The sequence below is a fragment of the Hippoglossus hippoglossus genome, chromosome 4, assembly GCF_009819705.1.
Source record: "Hippoglossus hippoglossus isolate fHipHip1 chromosome 4, fHipHip1.pri, whole genome shotgun sequence".
NCBI classification, from domain to species: Eukaryota; Metazoa; Chordata; class Actinopteri; order Pleuronectiformes; family Pleuronectidae; genus Hippoglossus; species Hippoglossus hippoglossus.
Genome location: NC_047154.1, coordinates 6,905,680 through 6,930,869, shown reverse-complemented (window position 1 = coordinate 6,930,869; position 25,190 = coordinate 6,905,680). Strand labels below are relative to the sequence as shown.

The 25,190-nt window shown below is 41.8% G+C and overlaps 4 protein-coding genes and 1 long non-coding RNA gene across 6 annotated transcripts; 3 read left to right on the top strand and 2 right to left on the bottom strand.

Moving 5' to 3' along the window:
• Positions 1-1,463: 1,463 nt before the first annotated feature.
• Positions 1,464-2,714, bottom strand: LOC117759898. Its single transcript, XR_004613584.1, has 2 exons — positions 2,182-2,714; positions 1,464-2,128 (listed from the first exon to the last, which is right to left on the bottom strand). It is a non-coding gene; the product is annotated as an uncharacterized LOC117759898 (long non-coding RNA).
• A 27-nt stretch (positions 2,715-2,741) lies between these two features.
• spata18 (spermatogenesis associated 18) lies at positions 2,742-7,872 on the bottom strand. 2 transcript variants are annotated; one of them, XM_034582382.1, is made up of 12 exons: positions 7,513-7,872; positions 6,188-6,293; positions 5,999-6,114; positions 5,693-5,811; positions 5,411-5,506; positions 5,191-5,325; positions 4,858-5,089; positions 4,593-4,751; positions 4,301-4,476; positions 3,855-3,978; positions 3,669-3,743; positions 2,742-3,415 (listed from the first exon to the last, which is right to left on the bottom strand). In XM_034582382.1, the coding sequence occupies exons 1-12, from the start codon at positions 7,597-7,599 to the stop codon at positions 3,359-3,361; spliced, it is 1,482 nt and encodes a 493-aa protein (XP_034438273.1). In that variant the 5' UTR covers positions 7,600-7,872; the 3' UTR covers positions 2,742-3,358. The 2 variants fall into 2 exon arrangements, with proteins under 2 accessions (XP_034438273.1, XP_034438274.1); XM_034582383.1 differs by having other exon boundaries at positions 3,855-3,981; positions 4,304-4,476.
• A 944-nt stretch (positions 7,873-8,816) lies between these two features.
• Positions 8,817-12,181, top strand: sgcb (sarcoglycan, beta (dystrophin-associated glycoprotein)). The gene is made up of 6 exons (XM_034582385.1): positions 8,817-8,874; positions 9,888-10,097; positions 10,205-10,390; positions 10,503-10,694; positions 10,987-11,118; positions 11,231-12,181. The coding sequence occupies exons 1-6, from the start codon at positions 8,860-8,862 to the stop codon at positions 11,429-11,431; spliced, it is 936 nt and encodes a 311-aa protein (XP_034438276.1). The 5' UTR covers positions 8,817-8,859; the 3' UTR covers positions 11,432-12,181.
• A 1,357-nt stretch (positions 12,182-13,538) lies between these two features.
• LOC117759894 (leucine-rich repeat and immunoglobulin-like domain-containing nogo receptor-interacting protein 3) lies at positions 13,539-17,261 on the top strand. The gene is made up of 3 exons (XM_034582384.1): positions 13,539-14,292; positions 16,408-16,577; positions 16,841-17,261. The coding sequence occupies exons 1-3, from the start codon at positions 13,824-13,826 to the stop codon at positions 17,198-17,200; spliced, it is 999 nt and encodes a 332-aa protein (XP_034438275.1). The 5' UTR covers positions 13,539-13,823; the 3' UTR covers positions 17,201-17,261.
• A 2,789-nt stretch (positions 17,262-20,050) lies between these two features.
• LOC117760533 lies at positions 20,051-24,621 on the top strand. Its single transcript, XM_034583640.1, has 3 exons — positions 20,051-21,191; positions 21,393-21,599; positions 22,209-24,621. Exon 3 carries the CDS (start codon positions 22,861-22,863, stop codon positions 24,619-24,621), a length of 1,761 nt encoding a protein of 586 aa, XP_034439531.1. The 5' UTR covers positions 20,051-21,191; positions 21,393-21,599; positions 22,209-22,860.
• The last annotated feature ends 569 nt before the right edge of the window (positions 24,622-25,190 follow it).

The following is a 25,190-nucleotide window of genomic DNA, read 5'->3' as shown; positions in this document are numbered from 1 at the left end:
GAGTCAGGCTCCTGCCACCAAACTGGAAACTTTAGCTGGGTTTGCAGCTCGGAGTGTGTTTAGGGTGAGCTCCAACGGCTACTGTCAGTCTCGTTCGCTGCCAGAGGACGGCTTACATCTATGTGCATATAGAGGATTACTGTTCCCTCTCTGTGTCAAATCAAGTCCCAGTGACCTGACAGTGGTGATGGTGCTTTTGAGCATGATTGTCTATAGTGTAGACAGAATTGAACAGTTTACAATCTCCGTACACAGTCTCATACGGTGGCTGAGACGTCACACAAAAGCGCATTAACAGAAAACACAAATGCAAAAATCACACAATGGAAACGGCCACAACAGAAGAGAGCAACAAAAGATGTTGAAACGAAATGAGCAGAGTTACTTCCTGTGGTCAAGTCATGGGAATATTGGACAAGTGAGCCATCATTAGTGAAAACCCAGATAAGCCACTCGCCAATTCAAATGACATGCTTGTCTACTGAGGTGCTGTGGTACAGGTGCTTGGAGCAGCCAAAGAGGAAGAACGCACTTGTACCGTAACACCTCAAATTTGAAACGGTGAATAGCTTGTCCAAGTTTTCACAGATGAAGGATCACTTGACTGATATCCTCTCCATAACTGCTAATTTCATTGTTAACATCCGTTGTGCTTATTTCCGTTGTGGTAGTGTTTCCGTTGTGAGGCTTTTGCAATTTTTCCATTTGTGTTGTGACTCTTGCATTCATTTTGTGACTTTTGAATGCATGTTGTGGCTTTTGCAGTTGCGTTGTCACTTTTACATTTGTGTTGTGGCTTTTGCAATGTAGATGTTACTTTTGCAGTTATGTTATCAATTTGCATTCGTGTTTTCTGTTAACGCACTTGTGTGAGACGGCCTCGTAGGTCTCGGGTCATGACCACAGATGACCACTGCACACCTGAGCAAACAACCCCCCCACCAGGCGCAGAGAACTGATCTGAGACGGGATCGACAGGCTCCCTCTCAGTTACAACATGGCAGCAGGACCTGGCCTGAGTCCCAAGAGCCAGGACCTCTCAGAAACTGCTGCACAGAGACAACACACTCATTGTGTGCGAATGTGATGAGAAGGCACGGTGGAAGTTTCCATGCCATGGCTGTCTGCATAATGTGCCCCTCTTTTTCCAATAGATTTTCTCCAAGTCTTTTAGAATCATCTTTGATGCAGATCCTGACAAAGGACAGTTTGTATTTTTCTGAGGATGATGAGAATTTTAATGATTCTCTGGAGTAAACATCAGAGGAGTCAGCGTGGGATTCCTGCTCACACTGGAATGACACTGGAAACCACAGCACATAGTTCTGCTCTTTTTCTGTGGCCAAAACCATAAGATGATATTATTCAAGCTGTGTCATCCAATAGCATTCAAAGTATGTAGTTGTAAACACAAGATCACAAACAGCATTTACTGATGTGGAAACCTAATCACTGCAGCTATGAACGCACGGAAATCTTTATTCAGTATCAGTACACAGATAATGTCCAGCTGAGTGAAATCACTGGTGGATGAATAAGATTTCCATTGAATTAAAGATGAATTTGGAAAAGGGTAAATGGACGAATATGAACATGGATAGCTGTAAATGCAAATAAACACTATAAATGAACTCTGCCTCATCTGCAGCAATGTGAGTGACGCTCTGAGGCTGTTCCTAACCGGAATACTCTGGGGAAATGGACGCCTGCTGCAGCTTCGCGTTCTGCTCTGCAGAACAAATGCCTGATTGCAGATATTAGATATGGTTTGAGGAGATGACAGTGTAATTGCTTCGGCTGATGAGGCAGGCTGGTGCAGCACTGGGAACGGCCTGCAGATAGACCTCATTAGATGCTGAAACACCCAATGACAGCATTGCAGGAGGGATTTTGCTGCTGGGATTCCCACAAAGATTTCATTCAGCTGTAAACATACATCTTGCTCTAGCACTCAGAAATTATGCACAGTGACTAAACTGGCTATTCCCATATTTTAAATAAGCCATTTACCAAGTTTATTAGGGCTGGTTTGCATTTCATTTTTTGTGAATATGATGTTACCTTTTAGTCGTTGATGTTGTCTAATGTTGCTGTGTCATGTGGGATGTGCCAAATGTTTGACATGACTCTAAAAAAAACACAAACTATTAAGAACTTGCCTTGTAGAAGTTGTCTCACAACCAGTGCAGGGATTTTACAGCTTGAACTTTTATTAAGAGTGGAGTATCAGCGCCATCTACTGGTAAAACAGAATAGAAAAATCGTCGAGAAGGCATCGAGATTTAAAAAGTTTTATTTCTAAATTTGTGTTCTGTTGTAATTGATCAAGATGCATCATCATGCCTTACCAACACTGCACTGCTGGTACGGCTGCTAAAAACTGATGTAGTAAATAAAACACATTCAGCAAAAAACTGAAAACAAACTGAGCTGCAGGAAACTAAACATTTTGTCATTTATTAAAAAAATTATAATAATCATATAAGGCACAGTCAAAGAATATACTCATCACGCACCACAAGTTAAATCAAAATGAATAATCTACTATGGTTTGTAAAGTCAAGTCATTAACAGGCAAATCAAGTACAGAAGTATCAGATATGTGAATGTACCTGGTGATGTATATACAATACATGGGATGTAAACTAGGAGAAATAAATAGAATGTCATATTGAATGCATTTAGACATTGCTGCAAATAACTAATCATATTCTACATAACTATCTCTAATTATTCATATCAGAACTCGATATAAAGTAACAGCACCAAAATATAAAGGGGGGGGGGACTAAAAAGGAAAGAGCAATGTCCATAGAGTACTGGAGGAGTGGAAGTTAGCACAGATCATTAGCACCATACTGTACGTCCTGCTGCATACCCAAGGTATTCTGCTATGTAAAAAAGAAAAATAATCATACACGTCACATGCTCTATGCATTGTGGTGCTATAGTTCACTGTCAGACTACGAAAGTGCTACTGTGCAGGTCGAGTCCTCCTCAGAAAAAAAACAACTTTAAATGTCTCACGACCACTAAAAAACACTGTTAGTTTCTATCAATAACCTCTAGTCCCACACTGAATATAACACACTCAAGACAACAGTTAATTTAGCTGCCATCATCTTTTACCTCATCTACAATGTACTGGCCTCATAGTGTCAGTGTTAGTGTCAGTGTCCCATAAAACTGTCCCCTGACCATGTAAACTCTAAACAGCCTTTGGTTGGTCCAGCTCAGTGTCTGAGATTTAAATTGCTGTATTTGGTGGAAGCAGACGTAGGCGTTACCCCACGGATGAAACAGAATTTAGAATATGTCAGACATGAAGGTGTGGACTCCGGTCCGGTTGAAGGAGAGTTCACAGGTAGCTGGCTGTGAGACGATCAGGTGACAGGATTCTCCTGCTGTTAAATGCCTAAAAAAGATAATGGTATTGTTTGCATTTACAGTTTTAGAGTACATTAAAGCTTTTACAAATGAAGTGGAGATTTTGAAGTACATACCCTTAGGGCCATTGATGTGCATGCAAGTTATTAAGTGGAAAATGATACATTTGAATTCTACATGTTTGTATCTTTAAGCCCAATGAAACATGTAATACCAAAACCAGCAACTGCGCCTGTCCTCCAGTGTGGTTTGTTGCACTCTCAATTATTATAGAGACTTACAAGACTGCGAGTTGGGCTGAGAGAGCGAGAGCGCACAGGGCTGGTGCTCCTGCTCTGGTTCTGGCTTCTACTCCACTGCAAAAAAAACAGACACATCACCATTGAATGCAAGAGCATCTCCATGTAGGCTTCATGCTCTGACAAAATTCTAAAGTGCACATTTCTGAAGCAGTATAAAGTCAGTACCGGAGCCCCTCTTCTGGTCACTGCCTCGCCCTTCACTATGACGGAGTTTCCTTCCATCAAGGCTGGCCACACGTGGTACATCACCAGAGGAGCAGTGAACTCAGAGTCATAGCTGCGGCGATACCTGCAGAGAGAGAGAGAGAGAGAGATGGAGGGAAAGACAGTGAAAAGAGTGAGAGAGCTTGGAGTGAGTGTGTGTGTGTGTGTGTGTGTGTGTGAGTGCTGTGTGAATGCTGTGAGTGTGTGTGTGTGAGTGCTGTGATTGCTGTGTGTGTTAAGAGTGACATCTACTGGGAAAGACATCAAATGACACAAGTTATGCGCTGTAGTTCAAAGGTGCCGTTGTAAACTGCTTGGCAATGTAACATAAGTTAAATCAAACACTGTGAATGTTGTTGTGCAGCCCTGATATAAGGTTTAGACACAGTGTTGTACAAGGGACTGACTTAATGTCATTGTAAAATTCTCCATCACAGGCGAAGGCCATGTCAAGCGCGGGGTCCAGAGTTTGCATGGCGAAGGCCACCCTGCACGTCTCCCTGATCAATGTACTGATGAGGACAAAGTCCACCTCTGGCGGGAAGGAAATGCGTGGATTCACGTTCATGGAGTTGATCACGCCCTGGGGAGAGGAAACAACACAGTCACACCCACTGCATTTAGTTATATGTCAAAGTTCATAGATTTCTTCATAACTCTTGAGGACAGAGGACAAATCAGAGACAACTTTAAACTTACCTCGACGCTGTCCTGTACATCATATAGCTCCACGTTTCTGACAATGTAGTCCACGGCTGCGTCTTCCAGACTTTCTGGTCCAAAGTGGGATGGGGACAAGGTCTTTCTTACACGCAGCTTTAACTGGCGGAAAGCTAGTTTTGCTGTCTTGAAGGATTCCTAGGAGATAAAACACAAAGTAAGAAAAGCACAGCACCAGACAATCAAACACAACCCTTCATATTTAACTTTTATTTTTCGGGCCCTAAATTAATATCAGCCGTACCACTACAGCAATGAAGATGATTTTCTGGACCATCTCTAAATCAGCGATGTAGCGTCGAAGCAGGCTCTGGGCCTCCAGACGCTCCCCAGCATACAGGTCGCTAAAGCGAGACACGAGGCGTGCGTGGCGGGAGGAGTTGGTGAGCTGGGCTCTGGTGGGTGACTCACTCCTCATGGGGCTGGAGGAGCGGCTGAGTCTGGGCAAAGGGCTCGGAGAACGACTTCTCACCAGCCTGAAGAGGAGGAAGAGCACGACACTGTTCTGTGTAGTAGTGACAGTGTGTGTGTAGAAATGTACAGTATCTGCATAATTGCACTGGGTGTATGTGAGTACCTCTCCTGCAGCATGGCCTTCTCCGTGCTCAGGTAGGACACTTCATCTCTCAGCAAGCGAATCTGACGATTATCGTCATCAAGAGCCATCAGCTTCCTCTTGTAAATCTCCACCTGCTCGTGTGCGGATCGCAAACTGAAACACAGACACACTCCGCATCAGTATCACACATTGTCTCACAGATAACTGTATTGTTCTAGTATTAGACTGTATCACGCACTCTGCTTTCAGTTGCAATATTTCATCTTCAGTGGCCAGCAGAGTAGTTGCTGATCTGCTCTTTGTCTCATCCAGGTCCTTGTGAGCATCAACCAGTCTGTAAGAACATGGAGCACATATGTTATAGTGTGTTCATACACTCATACAAACTGTAAAGTGTGCAAATAAATTCATGAAACTGAAATTGTAGCTGGCTGCAGTTATTAACAACTACTGCCTTACTGTACTACTGCAACTGTTAGTTAGTGTTACATGACATGCTGTCTGTACTGGTCAGACTTACTCTGCTCTGACGGACACCAGCTGAAAGCGAGTGGAGCACAGCTGAGTCTCCATCTTCTGCATGTCATTGTCATGAGAGGCAGAGAGCTCCCTGATCCTCCTGTCCTTTTCCACCGAGTCCTGATGATTAAATACATACAGTAAATATGACAACAGAATTCCACAATAAAAGAATAAAGCTATCAAATATTTTATTTGAATTAAGATTTAAAAAAATTGCAAAAAGTTACACTAACTAAATATGTTTTAATACATCTAATAATGGGACATTCTTTGATATGAAGCCTATAGCAAGAGGTAATGTCACCTGGATGAGCTGTAGACTGGTGTCATCAGGGACTGAGGGCTTTGCCATGGAGAAACAGGTCCCAAGCCACGGCAGCAGGCGTGTTTTGAGAGTGTCCACTCCAGCGTAGTGTCCACCTGATTCACGAGGATGTGTTGTATTATTCATCAGTGATTATATCCTGGTTAATCTTGTATAAGCAAACCTTACCCTCAGCAGCTGTGAGGTTGAGGATAGTAAACAGTTGGCCCTGGATCTTGGCGGTTATTTCAATCAGCTCACAACATTTGTTCAGATTCTGGTCACAGGAAATGACCTGGAAGAAGAAAGATGACAAAAGTATGGTATTTAGTGTGAATAAAACTTTGCTGGGTGACATGTAGTGACAGGGAGGTGACTGTGTGACAAACCATGAACCATTTAAAACTGTAAATTGTTACCTCTACCAAGGAGGTTATGCTTTCACTCCTGTCTGTCTGTTTGTTGGCTGGTTTGAATTTTTGTTAGCAAAAATAACGGTTTTCCACGAAGTGATGCAGTATGGATCAGGGAAGAACCCATTTAAAGTACTACAAGCTATTAAATATGAATTGATGGATCTGGATGTAAAAAGAAATCAGGCACATTTAGAGGACTAATAAGAAGTTTGTGAAATTTAGTGCAGCTTGATTGATATAAAGGGATTTCATTTAAGGACACATATCTGTCTTGGCAGAGGTATGTGCTCTAGTGAGTGAGTTATTGGCTGTATCATTTATTCTTGCAGTAGGTATTTACCATTATTGTAACATATAACGCTCATATATAGAACTCTATATACTGTATAGCTGTATCTGTGTTATAAAAAGAATAATAACACTGAGTCAGAGGTTATCCAACAGCAGCAAAAGTTGTCCCAGATTTTGTTGCAAGCAACGACACAGTAAAAAACGTTGTGTACATTCATAATAGCAAATAATCTGCTGGTAAATGTGCAGATTAAACTATAAATATTAGTTCAAGTTTACATAAACAACTTCCGGTTTATGAGGGAGGCACTGCTACGGTGGATTTCTAACGGAAGTAAACGGACGTGAACCATCCCACCAGTAAAGTCAAACATCTTTGGAATAGTCCAACCGTTCTCATGGCGACCGGCGTCCATAGCAACCAAACTCTACCGCCGGGAAATCAATGTAACCTGAACAAGTGCATTCCTTCACTGTCGCTTTAAATAACTACATGTATTTACAAAATAAACCGTTTCATATCACAGCTACAGCTAAAATAATAACAACAACAAATACGATGTGTAGCGAAACAACAGCCAGTTGAGAGGAGTAAACAAAGTCATTCATCATATTTACAGGAAGAGTTTAATACCAGCTGCAGTCTTTTGACCCAAACTCTGATTTCAAACGCATATAATATACACATACATACAAGTTTTGGTTTGTAATTCTTGATATAACCCTGTGATATAACCTGAGCCAGGCTGACACTGATGAAGAGCTGTGGTCAGATTTAGGTCGATCGTTAGTTATTGATGAACTTACATGGTAATCTTTGTGCCAGCTCTCCAGCTTGTCCTGCAAGACGCTGAACGAGGAGGTGCTGGTCAGTCTCCTCAACGTGTCGGCCATGTTCGTCCAAACAGTCCTCAGAGGATTAAAACGTCCCAGGACACAGCGGGACCTCTTCTTTGCCAATGGTAACCTTCATCGATGGAACGAGTAACAGTGTGTCAGTGGTCACAGATCAAAGGAATCTTTGATGTCTTAGAAAGTTGCCAAGGTGAAAGATTTCACCTTTTTCAAGCGTCCCTCTCTCTCTCTCTCTCTCTCTCTCTCTCTCTCGCTCTCTCTCTCTCTCTCTCTCTCTCTCTCTCTCTCTCTCTCTCTCTCTCTCTCTCTCTCTCTCTCACACCTACGACACAGTCAAGCACCGCCTCAGGTTGTGGTGACCAGGCGAGGAGTTTGAGCAAACCAAACCAAACAAAAGAAATACATGGTCTGTGTGCGTGCGTGTGTGTGTGTGCGTGCGTGCGTGTGTGTGTCAGTGCTCTGCAGCTTCTGCTCTGAAATGTCACACTGTGAAACGACACCGAGGACCCACAGAGTAAACCTGAGGGCCACTGACACTGATACTTTGTGATTCTGCTGCTCTGCTGCGTTAAATCCGAGTATTCTACTGCAGGTCACAGTGGACTGAACTACACACGCAAGGGAGTGTTGTCATGTCATAACTAACTTTTGTGAAACCATAATATCAGGCATGACGATCACATTAAAACATGTATTGTGATTACTTTCATTATTGGTATTGTGATTTTTATTATTATTATCATAGTATTATTAGCAGTAGCATAAGTAGTAAGAAAAACCACAACAATAATAATTATTATTATTATTGCAAATGCCAAATTCCTAATTCTGTCCCTACAGATTTTCTATTATTATTGTAGTAGACTTCTTGTATAGAGAGCAAGCGGTCTTTGCCCCACCCTCCTGCTTGCTGAGTGCTAAGTTTCTTTATGAGTTTTTATTGTGAATGAATGTACAGGGAGTGTTGAGCTCCTTCTGTTGTGTCCAGTTTTGCAGTTGGAAATTTTGAATGGACATGTTTTTCTATTTTAGGATCCTTCTGTCATTGGCTGCTTGAACTTGGAAGGAACCATCTTTTATTGGGATGGCAGCGTCGTTTTCAACACGCACAGTTCCAATTAAACCACCATCAAAAACCATCTTTTTTTTCTTGTTTGTTTTAAGATCATCTTTTTGTGATATTTGGTTAATTGTCGCTCATTCAATCATTCACACCACAGCCTGTTATTTCGTTTCACCTCGGCTGTGGAGAAGTGGTTTGTCCCCTGTCAGTGCGCTAGCAGGAGAGAGAGAGTCAACATGGCGTCTGAGCAGGTCCGTTATCTGCGATATTTCTTCGAATTCTGACGTTTTACGCTGTTTTTAGCTGAGATGTTCGTTAATGCGTTGAGCTGTAATGTCCCGAGTAACCTGATGTAAACAATTATAAATGTTTCGGTCTTTGTTGTGGGCCCTACGGTTGTGTCAGTGTAATAAATACTGGCCTCCGCTGTGTTATTGTGGGCAGCGTTAGGCAAACGAAGATGGTTTTATTTTAGCACCTTCAGACCTGCTGCCTGGCAAAGAGGTAAATTAGCAAATATAGAAACAATAGTTACATTTTTAATAATAAGACGGCTACGTGTATTGGCATTTTACTGCTCAGAGGAGTTGAGTTTATTTTTAGTCATGGCCACAGACAGGGAGTCGCGGGGCATTTAACTGAGATACATTCCAACACACAAGAGACAGAGGAAATATTAACTAAGCTCGAGTTTGTTACGTGTATGGACCATTAAGTATAGACAAGACATTAGTGTGTATATATATAAACCATTTTACTAGGACTGGGCCACATGGTTAACATATATCAAGATACATGTTTTCATATCAGTCAATATCAATAATTATCACGTTATTATTTATTTTAAGTTGAAAGACTTTTTTGCTCTTGAGTGAAGGTTGTGGATTTAAACACAAAATGATTTACACTTACAAACCTTTAGACATATATTGAAACTTTGTTATGTTGCTATTGATAACAAGTATATTGTCATAATTATTGATATTGTTTTATTGCCCAGCCCTACATTTGATCAATCTTCATAAGAAAAGCATGTTAACAGTCCACACATGTATAAAATACACAGGTTTTGAGGTGAATGGATCCAAGATTGTGGTTAGAATTAAGATTTGAATAGGTCTCTCTATGTAGTGCATGTTATGGTGTTGTAAAAGTATATGTAAGGTTATTTTTAAGTGTCACAACTTAAAATTAATTACATTATGGAAATGGTGTCACACAAAGTCTAGATTTTAGTGTTATAAGATTGATTTTTTCCATCCAGGAGAGTTCCAACGGGCCGGTGAAGAAGTCCATGCGAGAAAAGGCCATCGAAAGACGTAACATCAACAAGGAACACAACAGTAACTTCAAAGCTGGCTATGTACCCATAGAAGAGGAGCGTCTTCATAAGACAGGGCTGAGAGGACGTAAGGGAAACATGGCCATTTGCATCATCGTCCTCCTCTTCCTCCTCGCCTTAATTAACCTCATTGTGAGTAATAAGAGCCAAAATTAGTTTTAAATTGATCCTCTTTGAGTAATCACTGTGTTGGTGCTAGAATCATGAATCATGAACCCTGGTCTTACGCTGTCCCTCAGATCACACTAGTAATATGGACTGTGATCCGTATTGGTCCGAATGGCTGCGACAGTATGGAGTTCCATGAGAGTGGCCTGCTGCGCTTTAAACAGAAGGCGGACATGGGGATCGTTCACCCGCTGCACAAGAGCACAGTGGGAGGCCGTAAGGACCAGGACCTGGTCATTGTCGGCAACAATAACCCGGTGAGACGCAGAGCACACTTACAGTGACGACTAATCATTAAAACATTTTTACACTGCTTTTGTATAATGTGGTTGAAGAACTCCTCTCTTTACTTCATTTCTGTCGTTCCAGGTTGTGTTCCAGCAAGGCACTTCTAAGCTTAGTGTAGAAAAGGACAAGACCTCGGTCGTCAGTGAAGTTGGCATAACGTTCACGGACCCTCGCACACAGACCACGTTCTTCAGTACGGACTTTGAAAACCATGAGTTCCATTTGCCCAAAGGAGTCAAAGTCCTCAGCGTTAAAAAGGCGTCCACAGAAAGGGTGTGTATGTCGTGAGTAACTGTCTGATAGTTGTAACAAAAACATAATTGATTTATTGTGTCAGTGTTTTACAACCCATGCAAAAAATACTTACACAATTCACAGTGACTCATAATGACTCATAAAGGGCAATGAATAAATAGAGCACAAAACAAAATGAAGGAAGTTTGGACCCTGTTAGAAATTAAAGTTTCAATATGGCCACAGCTGAGCATACACAGCCCGTCATGGAGTATCCTTATATCTTTGTATATGAACGCCCTTGAACGTCTCTGGTTGTTTCTGGTTTCAGATCACCAGCAGTGCATCATCTGACCTGAACATTAAAGGGGACAGCAAGGCTATTATCCGTGGTAATGAGGGGGTCAACATCATGGGCCGGACCGTAGAGTTCAAAATGGGTGGAGGCATCGAGCTCAGAGCTGTAAGTATGGACATGTGTGTGATGTGAATTGCATAAACACAGCGTAAAAGCAGATGAAGATGAAGATGAGGCCCAGAGGACACATGGATCATGGATTTTTTTCTCTTTGCAGGAAAACAGCATCGTCCTCAATGGATCAGTCATGTTCAATACCTCACGCATCCCTAACTCAGCAGGAGATGTGTATTTTGATCAGGATATGGAGAGGTACAAGCTGTGCATGTGTGCTGACGGGACTCTGTTCCGCGTGAAGGTGAAGTATCCCAACATGGGGTGCCAGACGTCCGATAACCCGTGTAGAAGAGCTCACTAGGAGGCCTGACTGGAATCTGCTGAAGCTCACCAATCAAGTCAGATTACGTATTTGCATAACAGAACTTTCTACAGGAAATTCATCATGACTTGCACATAACAATACTGTACCTCTGTGGTTCACCTGACAAATTCTGTATTCCTTATTTTTTTTGCAGAGCAGGAATGATAGAGATCGATACCACTTGGCCAAAGATATTAACAGAAATCCTGAAGTATTTTTTATTGTTCTGCATAGTTGCCAAATTTATTAAAACTTTATTATGCCATGAAAGCGCTTAACACTCCTACAAATAAAATCGTATTGTGGTTTACATTGCCAGTTGCAATTAAAATCTACGGTATTTATTATTTGCCTTACCGTCCAGTATTATACACTAAGTTGGCAGTTTAAAAGGTAGATCTAGCTAAAACTAATGCTTTCTAATAAAACAGTCCTGCAGTAAATCCTCCTCCATGAATGCTTTAAAGTTCAGTTTGTATTTAAATTGTTTCAGAGAGGTGTTGATTCTTTTGAGGATGTAGATTGTGGTGCTGTTGAACTGTCCTAATACGGACGAGTGTTTCTGTTGTCTACACTGAATGATATAAATGGGATGGACAGAAGTAGAGCTTGGTTAATATGGATTTTTCTGGCGGATACCAAAATATTTCAATACCGATATATCAGCCGATTTATATATTTAAATAAATTTGTCAATGATTCCTTAGATGTCGTTACTAAACCAATATGACAAAGAAATCTAATCAAGGCTTTATATTTTACAGTTTAGACATAAACTTCATTATAAGTAATGAAGTAATGTAAAACACAAATACAAACAAATATATTGAACGTGAATTAAGAAACTTTTTAATGTAAAATGTTAACATAAATGCACATCTTTTTGCCTTGTTTATTCTGTTCAAATAAAAGTTTATATATCTAATATACAATACCAATATGTCTCTGAAACAATTATATTGGCCGATTTTTATTGGCCAATTGATAAATCGGCCGGATAACTGCTTTAGACAAAATATAAATCATCAGCACCACAAATTTCCACCTCCAAAATTACTAGAAAGCTGAATAAACACCTCCCTAAAACTGAACATTATAATTGCCATGAAAGTAGAATTTACTGCAGGACTTGTATTAAACTACATTAGTTTTAGCTAGGTGTCCGTAGTAAACTACTAACCGAGGGTAAAAACCATGTGGAGGGGTTATTTATGATTTTATTTGCTGTTCATTGTTCCTGGCAGCTGTGTTTGATACTCTCTTTATTATTTAGTGAGACACTAAGATTATATCAAGTGATATGCACAGAATTGGGATAAACTGTAACACGAGTGATACATTTTTAAGCCATCCAATAATGCTAAACAGGCCTTTTTCTGCACATCTATGACTGTCCATCAACCACATGTCAATGGATTTACAAGGGATGATCTATGACATATATATGTATAGTATTCTAATTTTGTTGCAGAAGCTTTTTACATTGAGGAAATACACTATTGAAAAACAGAAGAGTGTTTGCACTAAGTTATACTACAGATTAATGCATATCTCTTTAAATGTTCGTGTTCATGAATGTCAGATGAGTGGAAATAATCAGTAGCTTGTTTGATGCCTATATTGTGTTGTTTGAATTTTGTGCAATATACCATAAAAGATTTTATTTTGCCTTGGATTGTCTGTTTTATAACAGTAGTGATGTTCAGAACATTTGTTATTGATGTCATGAAGTAGTTCTCAGAGCATTGCAGACCTGGTGCCTGTTTGGAAAGAATTGAGTAATTTTTGAACCACTACATGGAAAAATATGTCCAACATTTCAATGCTTTGTTTGTTTCAATAAAGCAACATGTTGCTATGTGAAACTTGTTGTCATCGGCCTTAGTAACCATAACATAATACAGTGCCTCACTATGCTGTTTTATCATCTTGTAGCATGTGTACAGCAAGGGCACGGTTCTCTTCGTCATAAATCTTCAGGATCGGTTGTCTGTCATAACTTATAGCAGAAAACAATGACAGTGAGACATTAACTACACATGTAAATGATTGAATGAATCACAGAGTGGTGTCTTCGGGCACGGGCTTGTTAAACTAGACGCAGCAAAATATGTGTTCAGACTTTGATCAGAAACTGGTGGAGACAGTCCAAGTTAATAAACTGACAGCAGCCTGGGTTTAAGAAGAGGCACAAGGTTTCCTGTCAGCTTAGAGAAGAGTGGACACACGGGTGAGTCTGATGTTTTTTGACTGTAATGTTGTACAATTTTTAAGTTGAGCATTTAATGATTTTTAGATGATTTGAGGATTGTATAAACTGATAATGTTACATTTTAATGGAAAAACTGTTTTTTAAAAATGTTTTTGTCAATTCTCTTCATTGACATTAATGATCAATGTGTACTTTTGGGTCCGGCAAGTGATGGCAGTGGTACAGGGGCCCTTCTTGGTTGCGGTGCTGCTCCTCGTCTCCCCTGGCCTCCACTGCTCCTCTCCCCCACCGGCCTGTCCCGAGTCGTGCACCTGTCAGGGAGCTCCCCTGTTGAACTGCTCGTCCTCTGGCCTCTCCTCGGTGCCGCAGCACATCCAAGATTCCGTCACTGAGCTGGACTTGTCTCAAAATCGCCTCGATACTGTTACACTCCACCGGCCATATCGTAACCTCAGGAATGTATGGCTGGAAAACAACACTATCACACGCTTGTCTCTCTGCGTATACATAAACCTGGGAACCCAATCTGTCAGAGGTAGACATTCAGGACAATTGGGACCCTCGAGAAGACGCAGATGTGTGTCTTGGGCCCCAGCCCTGCAGCTGCTATCTGTTGAGAGGAATCAGCTGATGCAACTCCCAGAGGGTGAGTCTAATACAGTCATACACCCATATTTAAACCACTGTCGCAGAACATGAACAGCATAATAACCACTGCTTCCAGTCTGCAGAGCAAATGTATGACAATCCAAACCTATACACTGTTGGTTGGCTAACATATCATGATATATCATTTTCATACATACAGTACATACATTTACATGTCAGTTGTTAATCACATATTCAGGATATTCCGCTCATTAATACTCTGATCTGTACTTTGATCTGTGACATCACAATTTTCATCTACCCGTGTGGATGTATTAAGACACTTTCCTAAAGTTAATGTAGCTATAACACAGTATAAAAAGCCTTAACTCAAACATGTAGTGTGAAGTAAAAGAACGCGAGTATTTCTAAAAAGAAATAACCTGAAATATCAAAACTGAAGTTTCCTTAGAAAGGCTCCTGCCAGTGTTACAGTGTTGCTCAGTATAACTGGATCATTATTACTAATGTGCATTAGTTTTAGAGGTGGGGCAAATTGTGATTGTTTTATGGGGTAGTTTTATCTACAACTCAACATCATATTGATAAGCAAATCGTATTTTGCATATAAAAACTCAGTTTGTAACTATTGCTATTAAACAGATGTAGCTATAATAAAACAACATTGTGTATTAACTTATTCATTGTGTGATCTAAGGTTAAAGTTATATTAAATGTTTATTTTCTGAGTGTGTGCCCATTATATACGTTTACTGTAGTTTCTCTAATGTAATGTAAAGGTAGACAAGAGTGACACACACACTTGATGTATGAGTTTTTTAGATTCAGATTCAGTGTTGTCTGACTAAAATTTCAGAGCATGAAGAGTTAAACAATCTAAATTTTACAAACAAATCAAAGTTTAAAGATAAATAGATTAATTTAACTTTATGTAGCAGAACGTTTATTGTGTTCTTACCTATTCCATTATCATTTTTTGACCAATGGGTCTGGACCCCAGGTTGTTTATCACTGGCCCATAAGATCTGATCACATAAATGACACATAAATGTCCCTTTTTTTTTTTTACATTCCCTTTGCGGGTCATAAAAAGCAGTGCCTCTGATAGGGAAGTTGCACAACATTCATAATGTACAACTTAAATTGTCCTGTGGAATGTCATTGAGGAATGTCCATGACAACCTCACAACCACACTGTCAACAACATTCTGGTTAAAATGTTAGTGTGCATGGGCTGAGGTCTAATAATGTGCTCATTATGGAAGAATAAATGTGTGAGCTGTGTGCATTGCTGTTACTGTTCGTTTTATTTTCACTTTAAAACAAACCCTCTTGTTGATATCCCTTATCTTTAGTACTGCGCTCTACTCAGAAATGATAAAACCTCCCAAGATAATGACACCGTACAGCTGTCAGCCAGTCACAGCTTTTATTGACATTCCAGTGGCTCAACGAAAGGGGTAAACATCCAATGCAACATTCAAGCTTTCCCCTGCATCGTGTCATTTCACAGCATTCCTTCTGCTTGGTTCAACAGCAGAGTGTGTTGCAAAGAAACATATCCACTATGGTTCTTCTAAAGGCATGTGTGGACAGCCCATTTACTGAGAAAGAGCTGTGTTGACAGTCATAGACTTCTCTCCTGTTTGGTATTCAGCTCACAGAACCCTCAGTGCCTCTCTAATGAAGCCCAGACTCACAGTGGCTGACTCCAGCCCAGAAGACTAACGGAGATTATCTCAGGCGAGTGAAAAGGATAAGACAGAATGGGCTCCTTGCAAAAAATTCTCAGCCCCTAATTAGTCGCATTGTAAAAGTGTTTACACGGAAAATAAGCCAGACAAGTTTGGATTCATATTCTAGGGAAGGGGGTGTTCATTGATTTGGGAAGTTTACACTATTCACTATCAAGACCACACATGGAGTCCCGAATCTCAGCATTGAAACACTGTGGGAATGTTAACAAATCAATATTATACTTCAAAATGTAGTTTTCTCCTTGCAAATCACATTGACAGATGTTGAGCAACAGAGATAAAGAGACCTGTTATCACTGAAAACCTGTAACACATGGTCAATGTCTCCCTTCAGGAGCCACCCCTTCGTGGTCATTGTTGAAGTCATATTACAGCCCTTATTTTCTGTCATCCAGGGCTGGAAGGTAGTGCATCCTTATGGGTTCTGCAGCTCTCCTTCAACAGGATCTCAACTCTACGACCAGGAGAACTAAGACATCTTCGACAGCTAAAAGAGCTCCACCTAAAACATAACCTCATCACGAATCTCCATCCACAGATGTTCCAGGATTTAGCCCAGCTCAGAGTAAGATGGAAGTTTGCTGTTTTTAAGTTGAGGAATGATATATAGCATATCATTTTTTCCCATAATTTGATATTGTTCCCTCATAATCCAACTTGCAAAAATTCACAGAATATTCAGTTCTTCTAACCATGACGTGATGTCAAATTGGTACATTTTTGGAAAAGTATTCTATTTAAAAGACTATGTAGCTTAAATCTATTAATGTATTAGCAATCAAATTTGGTCTCATCTGCCATATGTCCATGTTTTTCTACTCCTCAAAGGTCCTTGATCTGAGCTTCAACATGTTGACCAACCTCCATCCTTCGATGTACCTCTCCCTGCGTAACATTGGGTCAGATGTTAGGCTGGATGGGAACAGGTGGCAGTGTGACTGCAGCATGCGCAGTCTAAGAAGGCTTATGGCCTATGACAGCAACAGAGGCCTGCAGACCTGGGGCGTGGTGTGTGCTTTCCCATCTGTCCTCTCAGGCAAAGACCTGCTACAGTTGGAGGAGGATGACCTAAACTGTTTTGGTACTGAAAACAGTCCAGAGCTCCATCGAGATGTGACGGTCTACAGTGGCTCTGAGATACTTCTGTCTTGCTCTAAACAAGGTAACAAAGTCAAAAGTATAAAATAGCATATGTAATAGCTTACATATATAATAATGGAGGTAAAACCGGACTACATGTTAATGTTGTCTCTTCTGTAGATTCCTCGTGGTTGACGCCCAGTGGTCAAGAATCTGTGAGTGGACCTCAGGCTTCTCTGTTCATCGGTGACGTCACTGAGAAAGACACAGGACTATATGTGTGTATGACTGAAGACCATGAGGTTGTTTCTGTTTTTAACCTTCAAATCAGTAGAGTAGAACATGCAAGAAGAAAAACAAGAAGTTTGCCCAGAAGTAGCCGACAAGTTATCCCCCAAATCACCACAAACAGGATAGGTCAAGAAAGGAATCAGAGAGCTACACAGTGTGACCTGACTCTGGCAGTGTGTCTGTCAGTTTTCATTACGTTTCTGATAGCCTTTATCCTTGGGGTCTTAGCAAGACCTTTTATTGATGTTCTTTGCGCAAAGGTCACTAAAAAGAGAAGCAAATCTGCAACCAACTCTGTCTCATCTGCAGAACAAAGACAATATGAAAATGAAGCCTACTCCGAAGGTGAGGAACCAGAAGACATCGTAACTCACAGGGAAAGGAGAGTCACATTTACGACCGTCAACATTGGAGAAGATATTAATGTAGAATATTATGATACCGTAGCCAGTGGTAATCAGCAAAGCGTAGAAGCAGCAAAGACTGAGGAGGATGAGCACACAGCTGGAGACTCAGGAAGTGAAAACGGCTCAAGACAGATAAATCCAGAAAATAACCAGCGAGATGCAAGAGACATCTCAGGCACCACTGATACAAGACGCAAACACAAAGTGCAGTTTGACGACGTCCCGGACTCTGAAAAGCTGGAGGAGAGAAGTTTGTCTTCATGCTCAGATTCTTCACTATCTGACAGAGAATTAAAAAAGGATCAAATGAACAAGAGAGACCACACATCAGCCGAGTCTCTGCAGCGGGCAGAAGACTCTGTACAGCAGGGAGCTGATTCCTCAACATCTGAAATAGTAGAAGTGGAAGAATTATCCATCGAGAGGACAAGTGAAATTCCAGAATTCTCTTCTGTGCCCTTTGCAGATTGGTCACCACATGCGCAGGGGAATGAAGAACAATTTGATTTTAGTGATTCAGTTGGAAGCAATTCAGCGAGGTCCAGCAGTTTGTTCGGTTCTTTTAATGATTCAAAACGTAAAGTGCTGCCCACTTCAGACATCCAAAGCAGGGATGATGTGTCCAGCTGCAGCTCATCTCTCAGTGAGGATGAGCCTACGCAATACACCGTGAACCCAGACCAGGAGGAAGAAGCTACAGAAAACAACCACAATAAATCTGAGCTCACAAGCAGGCCTCCAATGGGATTTAATCAGGGTAATTACCCACATGACACACTAAGGCCTGCAGAGAGACCAGAGCAAACCCTTTCCTCTCAATCCAGCGACAGTGCGCAAATGCAGAACACGGTCAATGAAAAAGTAAAAAAAGAAGAGGTGACAGAATATTATAAGCCAAGCAGCAGGATAGTTGCAGGGGAGAGAGATACAAGAGAGAAAATTAAACCCATGCCACGGTCAAAGTGGCGTGGGGTCAGTTTGGGTGTTACCAGTTTTGGTAAGAGTCTCGATCCCACAGCACCTTCACCACCTGCGGCATATTCATCGTCTTCCAGCAGCGAGAGTGAAGCAGAAATCACAGACCGTAAAGTGAAACATAATAAAGGTAGAAATCTTGATCCAGATGCAAGGTGGCCTGCCCTAGATCTTGAAAATATCCCTACCATCAAGAGACGTCTAGACATCAAAGCACCATCACCCCCTCCTGATTCATCCTCTAGTAGTGACAGTGAGGATGAAACAACAGGCCACACAGACAAGAAGAGACCACAGAAGGTTGACCATTCAGGGCTTCTTTTGAAAAAATCTAAAAAAGCTAATCTTGCTCCAGATGCAAAGTGGCCTGCCCTAGATCTTGAAAATATTCCTACCATCAAGAGACGTCTGGATGTCAAAGCACCATCACCCCCTCCTGATTCATCTTCTAGTAGTGACAGTGAGGATGAAACAACAGGTCACACAGAGAAGAAGAGACCACAGAAGGTTGACCATTCAGGGCTTCTTTTGAAAAAATCTCAAAAAGCTAATCTTGCTCCAGATGCAAAGTGGCCTGCCCTAGATCTTGAAAATATTCCTACCATCAAGAGGCGTCTGGATGTCAAAGCACCATCACCATCTCCTGATTCATCTTCTAGTAGTGACAGTGAGGATGAAACAACAGGTCACACAGAGAAGAAGAGACCACAGAAGGTTGACCATTCAGGGCTTCTTTTGAAAGAATCTCAAACCACAAATCTTGATCCAGATGCAAGGTGGCCTGCCCTAGATCTTGAAAATATCCCTACCATCAAGAGACATCTGGATGTCAAAGCACCATCACCCCCTCCTGATTCATCCTCTAGTAGTGACAGTGAGGATGAAACAACAGGTCACACAGAGAAGAAGAGACCACAGAAGGTTGACCATTCAGGGCTTCTTTTGAAAAAATCTCAAAAAGCTAATCTTGCTCCAGATGCAAAGTGGCCTGCCCTAGATCTTGAAAATATTCCTACCATCAAGAGGCGTCTGGATGTCAAAGCACCATCACCCCCTCCTGATTCATCTTCTAGTGGTGACAGTGAGGATGAAACAACAGGTCACACAGAGAAGAAGAGACCACAGAAGGTTGACCATCCAGGGCTTCTTTTGAAAGAATCTCAAACCACAAATCTTGATCCAGATGCAAGGTGGCCTGCCCTAGATCTCGGAAATATCCCTACCATCAAGAGACGTCTGGATGTCAAAGCACCATCACCCCCTCCTGATTCATCCTCTAGTAGTGACAGTGAGGATGAAACAACAGGTCACACAGAGAAGAAGAGACCACAGAAGGTTGACCATTCAGGGCTTCTTTTGAAAGAATCTCAAACCACAAATCTTGATCCAGATGCAAGGTGGCCTGCCCTAGATCTTGAAAATATCCCTACCATCAAGAGACGTCTGGATGTCAAAGCACCATCACCATCTCCTGATTCATCTTCTAGTAGTGACAGTGAGGATGAAACAACAGGTCACACAGAGAAGAAGAGACCACAGAAGGTTGACCATTCAGGGCTTCTTTTGAAAAAATCTCAAAAAGCTAATCTTGCTCCAGATGCAAAGTGGCCTGCCCTAGATCTTGAAAATATTCCTACCATCAAGAGGCGTCTGGATGTCAAAGCACCATCACCATCTCCTGATTCATCTTCTAGTAGTGACAGTGAGGATGAAACAACAGGTCACACAGAGAAGAAGAGACCACAGAAGGTTGACCATTCAGGGCTTCTTTTGAAAGAATCTCAAACCACAAATCTTGATCCAGATGCAAGGTGGCCTGCCCTAGATCTTGAAAATATCCCTACCATCAAGAGACATCTGGATGTCAAAGCACCATCACCCCCTCCTGATTCATCCTCTAGTAGTGACAGTGAGGATGAAACAACAGGTCACACAGAGAAGAAGAGACCACAGAAGGTTGACCATTCAGGGCTTCTTTTGAAAAAATCTCAAAAAGCTAATCTTGCTCCAGATGCAAAGTGGCCTGCCCTAGATCTTGAAAATATTCCTACCATCAAGAGGCGTCTGGATGTCAAAGCACCATCACCCCCTCCTGATTCATCTTCTAGTGGTGACAGTGAGGATGAAACAACAGGTCACACAGAGAAGAAGAGACCACAGAAGGTTGACCATTCAGGGCTTCTTTTGAAAGAATCTCAAACCACAAATCTTGATCCAGATGCAAGGTGGCCTGCCCTAGATCTTGAAAATATCCCTACCATCAAGAGACGTCTGGATGTCAAAGCACCATCACCCCCTCCTGATTCATCCTCTAGTAGTGACAGTGAGGATGAAACAAAATATTACACAGAGAGTCCAGGGAAGGTGGATATTGTAAATCTTCCATTGAGAAAATCTCAAACATTAGGTCATAATATTCATACAGGGTGGCCTGCCCTAGATCTTGAAAATATTCCTACAATCAAGAGGCATCTAGATATTAAAGCACCATCTCCTCCTCCTGATTCGTCTTCTAGTAGTGACAGTGATGATGAAACAACACATGCTGAAGAGAGGCCTGGGAAGGTAGGCAATGCAGCGCTTCCATTGCAAAAATTTCAAACAGCAACTCATGATCCAGATGCAAGGTGGCCTGCCCTAGATCTTGAAAATATCCCTACCATCAAGAGGCATCTGGATGTCAAAGCACCATCACCCCCTCCTGATTCATCTTCTAGTAGTGACAGTGAGGATGAAACAACAGGTCACACAGAGAAGAAGAGACCACAGAAGGTTGACCATTCAGGGCTTCTTTTGAAAGAATCTCAAACCACAAATCTTGATCCAGATGCAAGGTGGCCTGCCCTAGATCTCGAAAATATCCCTACCATCAAGAGACGTCTGGATGTCAAAGCACCATCACCCCCTCCTGATTCATCCTCTAGTAGTGACAGTGAGGATGAAACAACAGGTCACACAGAGAAGAAGAGACCACAGAAGGTTGACCATTCAGGGCTTCTTTTGAAAGAATCTCAAACCACAAATCTTGATCCAGATGCAAGGTGGCCTGCCCTAGATCTCGAAAATATCCCTACCATCAAGAGACGTCTGGATGTCAAAGCACCATCACCCCCTCCTGATTCATCCTCTAGTAGTGACAGTGAGGATGAAACAAAATATTACACAGAGAGTCCAGGGAAGGTGGATATTGTAAATCTTCCATTGAGAAAATCTCAAACATTAGGTCATAATATTCATACAGGGTGGCCTGCCCTAGATCTTGAAAATATTCCTACAATCAAGAGGCATCTAGATATTAAAGCACCATCTCCTCCTCCTGATTCGTCTTCTAGTAGTGACAGTGATGATGAAACAACACATGCTGAAGAGAGGCCTGGGAAGGTAGGCAATGCAACGCTTCCATTGCAAAAATTTCAAACAGCAACTCATGATCCAGATGCAAGGTGGCCTGCCCTAGATCTTGAAAATATCCCTACCATCAAGAGGCGTCTGGATGTCAAAGCACCATCACCCCCTCCTGATTCATCTCCTAGTAGTGACAGTGAGGATGAAACAACAGGTCACACAGAGAAGAAGAGACCACAGAAGGTTGACCATTCAGGGCTTCTTTTGAAAAAATCTCAAACAGCAACTCATGATCCAGATGCAGGGTGGCCTGCCCTAGATCTTGAAAATATCCCTACCATCAAGAGGCGTCTCGATATCAAAGCACCATCTCTACACTCTAATTCGTCTTCTAGTAGTGACAATGAGGAAGAAATTACACATCACAAAGAGAGGCCAGGGAAGGTTGATATTGTTCCGATAAAGAAACATGAACAGGGCAAGGTCAATCTTTCAACATTTCCATTGCAAGAATCTGAAACAGTAAGTTCTGATCCACTGGGGTCTGCTGTAAATCTTAACAATATTACTCGAATAAAGAGACGTTTGGACATCAAAGCCCCATCATCACCTCCTAAATCGTTAAGTGATGAGAGTACAAATCATACAGTGGAAGGAAAGATAAAGGAAGCCAACAAAATCAGTCCCCATTACTCATCAAGCCGCTCAGTTGAGCAAGACGAGTATACTGAAGATATAAGCAAACCAACAATGACAATAAAACCACATCCAGATCCAAGATGGCCTGAATTAGGTCTCAGAGGCACTCCTTGTGTCAAAAGGCACCTAGATATTAAGACACACTCACCTTCAACTGAGTCGTCTTCCAGCAGTGACAATAGTGACAGTGAAAGTACTGTTGTGGGGATTACAAATGATCAACCAGGGACACAATTTCCTGACATGAATAAAAGTTTCTCCCCGATAAACAGGCGTTTAAATATCAGAGGACCAAAGACAGACCACATTATCAAATTAGAAAAGTATACGGTTATTACAGATGACCTGAGGGACAAACCAACAAATGACAACATCAGCCCAGCACCAGAGATAAACCCAGAGCTTCAGTCAAGGTGGAACACCATGAATCTTGGCGTCTCCCGCTTCAGAAAGCGTCTTGATATCACATCACATACAAATGTACCACCAAACCTGCCCACGTCACCTTTACCTGACTCGCCCTCCTCTTATACGGGTGAAAGTGGGACTGGAAATAAAAGTAGCAGAACTAGATTAAAGAAGAACTTAGTAAAGGTTACTGAGGAAAAGTCAAACCCAGATACCCCGCTGACTGGTTTTGGCACTCCACGTGTTGGAAGGTACTTGGACACAAAGGTCCGTGAAAAGGCTCCTGGTACTCCGCCATTACATCAACAGTCTGATTCCTTATCCAGCAGTGAGAGTGAGGGTATCTCAACAGAATACGCAGATTACACGTGGAGGGGAACATCTCAGCTGAGTGTTGTCCCAGACGTGGCAGCTCCCCAGAATCGCACCTCCTTACTTGTGACCCATGCTGTTGATGAGTCACGCAGTGGAACTCAGGTGGAGAGGAAGGCTGGGGTAGAGCTCAAAAGCCAAGCATCAGAAGAGGGAGACGCGTCTGACTCGATGTGGCCTCATCTGAGTCTCACAAATATCCCTAAAGTCAAAAGGGCTTTGGACATCAGAGCTCCGCTGCAAAGAGAATCCTTCTCCAGCAGCAGCAGTGAGGATGAGACAGACCACACTGTTCCTGAACTGAAACCTGGTGTCCCACGCATTAACAGGCATCTGAATATCAAGGCACCATCACAAGAGCCAAATACTTCCTCGTCCTCCAGCAGCGAGAGCGACAATGAGGTGACAGGATACTCTGCAAAACAAAGCATCCATTCATCTAATATGTCAGCAATGACAGATGACGATTACTCTCAAATCGCTTATAAACGTTCAATTATCAAAGCTCCAAGGCAACGCAATTCTTTCTCTTCCAGTGGCAGAAGTCACACTTCAGACCATCCTGTTGCACAAGCAGGTCTATCCCATAGAGTGGGTGACAGAAGTGCATCTCTATCCCCATGGGGAGTTTCCAGCATCGAGCAGCACAGCACCTTAGACGTGGAACTGTCACCCGACATAAGGTGGAAGGGCATCGGTCGAAATCTACCTGACTTTTCCAGTGCGAGTAGACCTTTGGATTTAGGCTTACCTCCTCCACAGCGGAACCCACCTGACTCCCCTGATAAAATAAAACAGGACAGAGTGAAAGTATACGAGTCTCTGAGGCATATATTTTCACATCCTACTGCCAGTAGGGTTTCTGTTGCATCCAGCAGATCTCTGGACAAATTTGACAACACAAGCAGAAGCAAAAATGAGATTTTTAGGTCTGAGGATTGGAAGGAAAAGAAAGGCCTTGGTGCCTTAAAAGCTATTTCATCAAAGAGACTTCAGTGGGACACAGAAGATAAAGATAAAGATGCTGTTTAGATGATCTTCTCCTACGTAGTGCCGTGGTTCACAAGGTTACACCAGTTTTAACTTTAAAGGGTTTGCAAGGACATCAAACCTGTGGCCAACTGACAAATACAATTTTCCTCTATTCAGTTGAGAAAACTGCTGCAGGTTGCTTTATGTTATTCGCTGCTACAGAAGGGATAACAATAGAGATACTGAGCCACCACAAAGGGCTCCACCTATTACAGCAACACCTCCACTGCATGAGGCAGTAGGGCTGCAAGACACAAGGGTGGGAATGTACCAGATCGGTCCCGCAGCATTGCAGAAAAGCGGAGGAGTCGGACTTTGGTGTCACATCACAAAACCTGCCACTCCATTTTGACTTCTCAAACATAAAGATCTGTGATGTTAAACACAGAATTTACCACTAAAACAAACAAATGATTGTCATTGGTGTTTTGTCTTGAATTAGATTAGGATTTAAGCTTGAAATTAAATGTAAAAACAAACAAAAAAAAATGTGTGGAGTAGTTGTGGAGCACAGTGTTTGAGCAGCATGTTTATTCTTTTCTGTTCATGTTCTCGTTTCTGTTAATCAC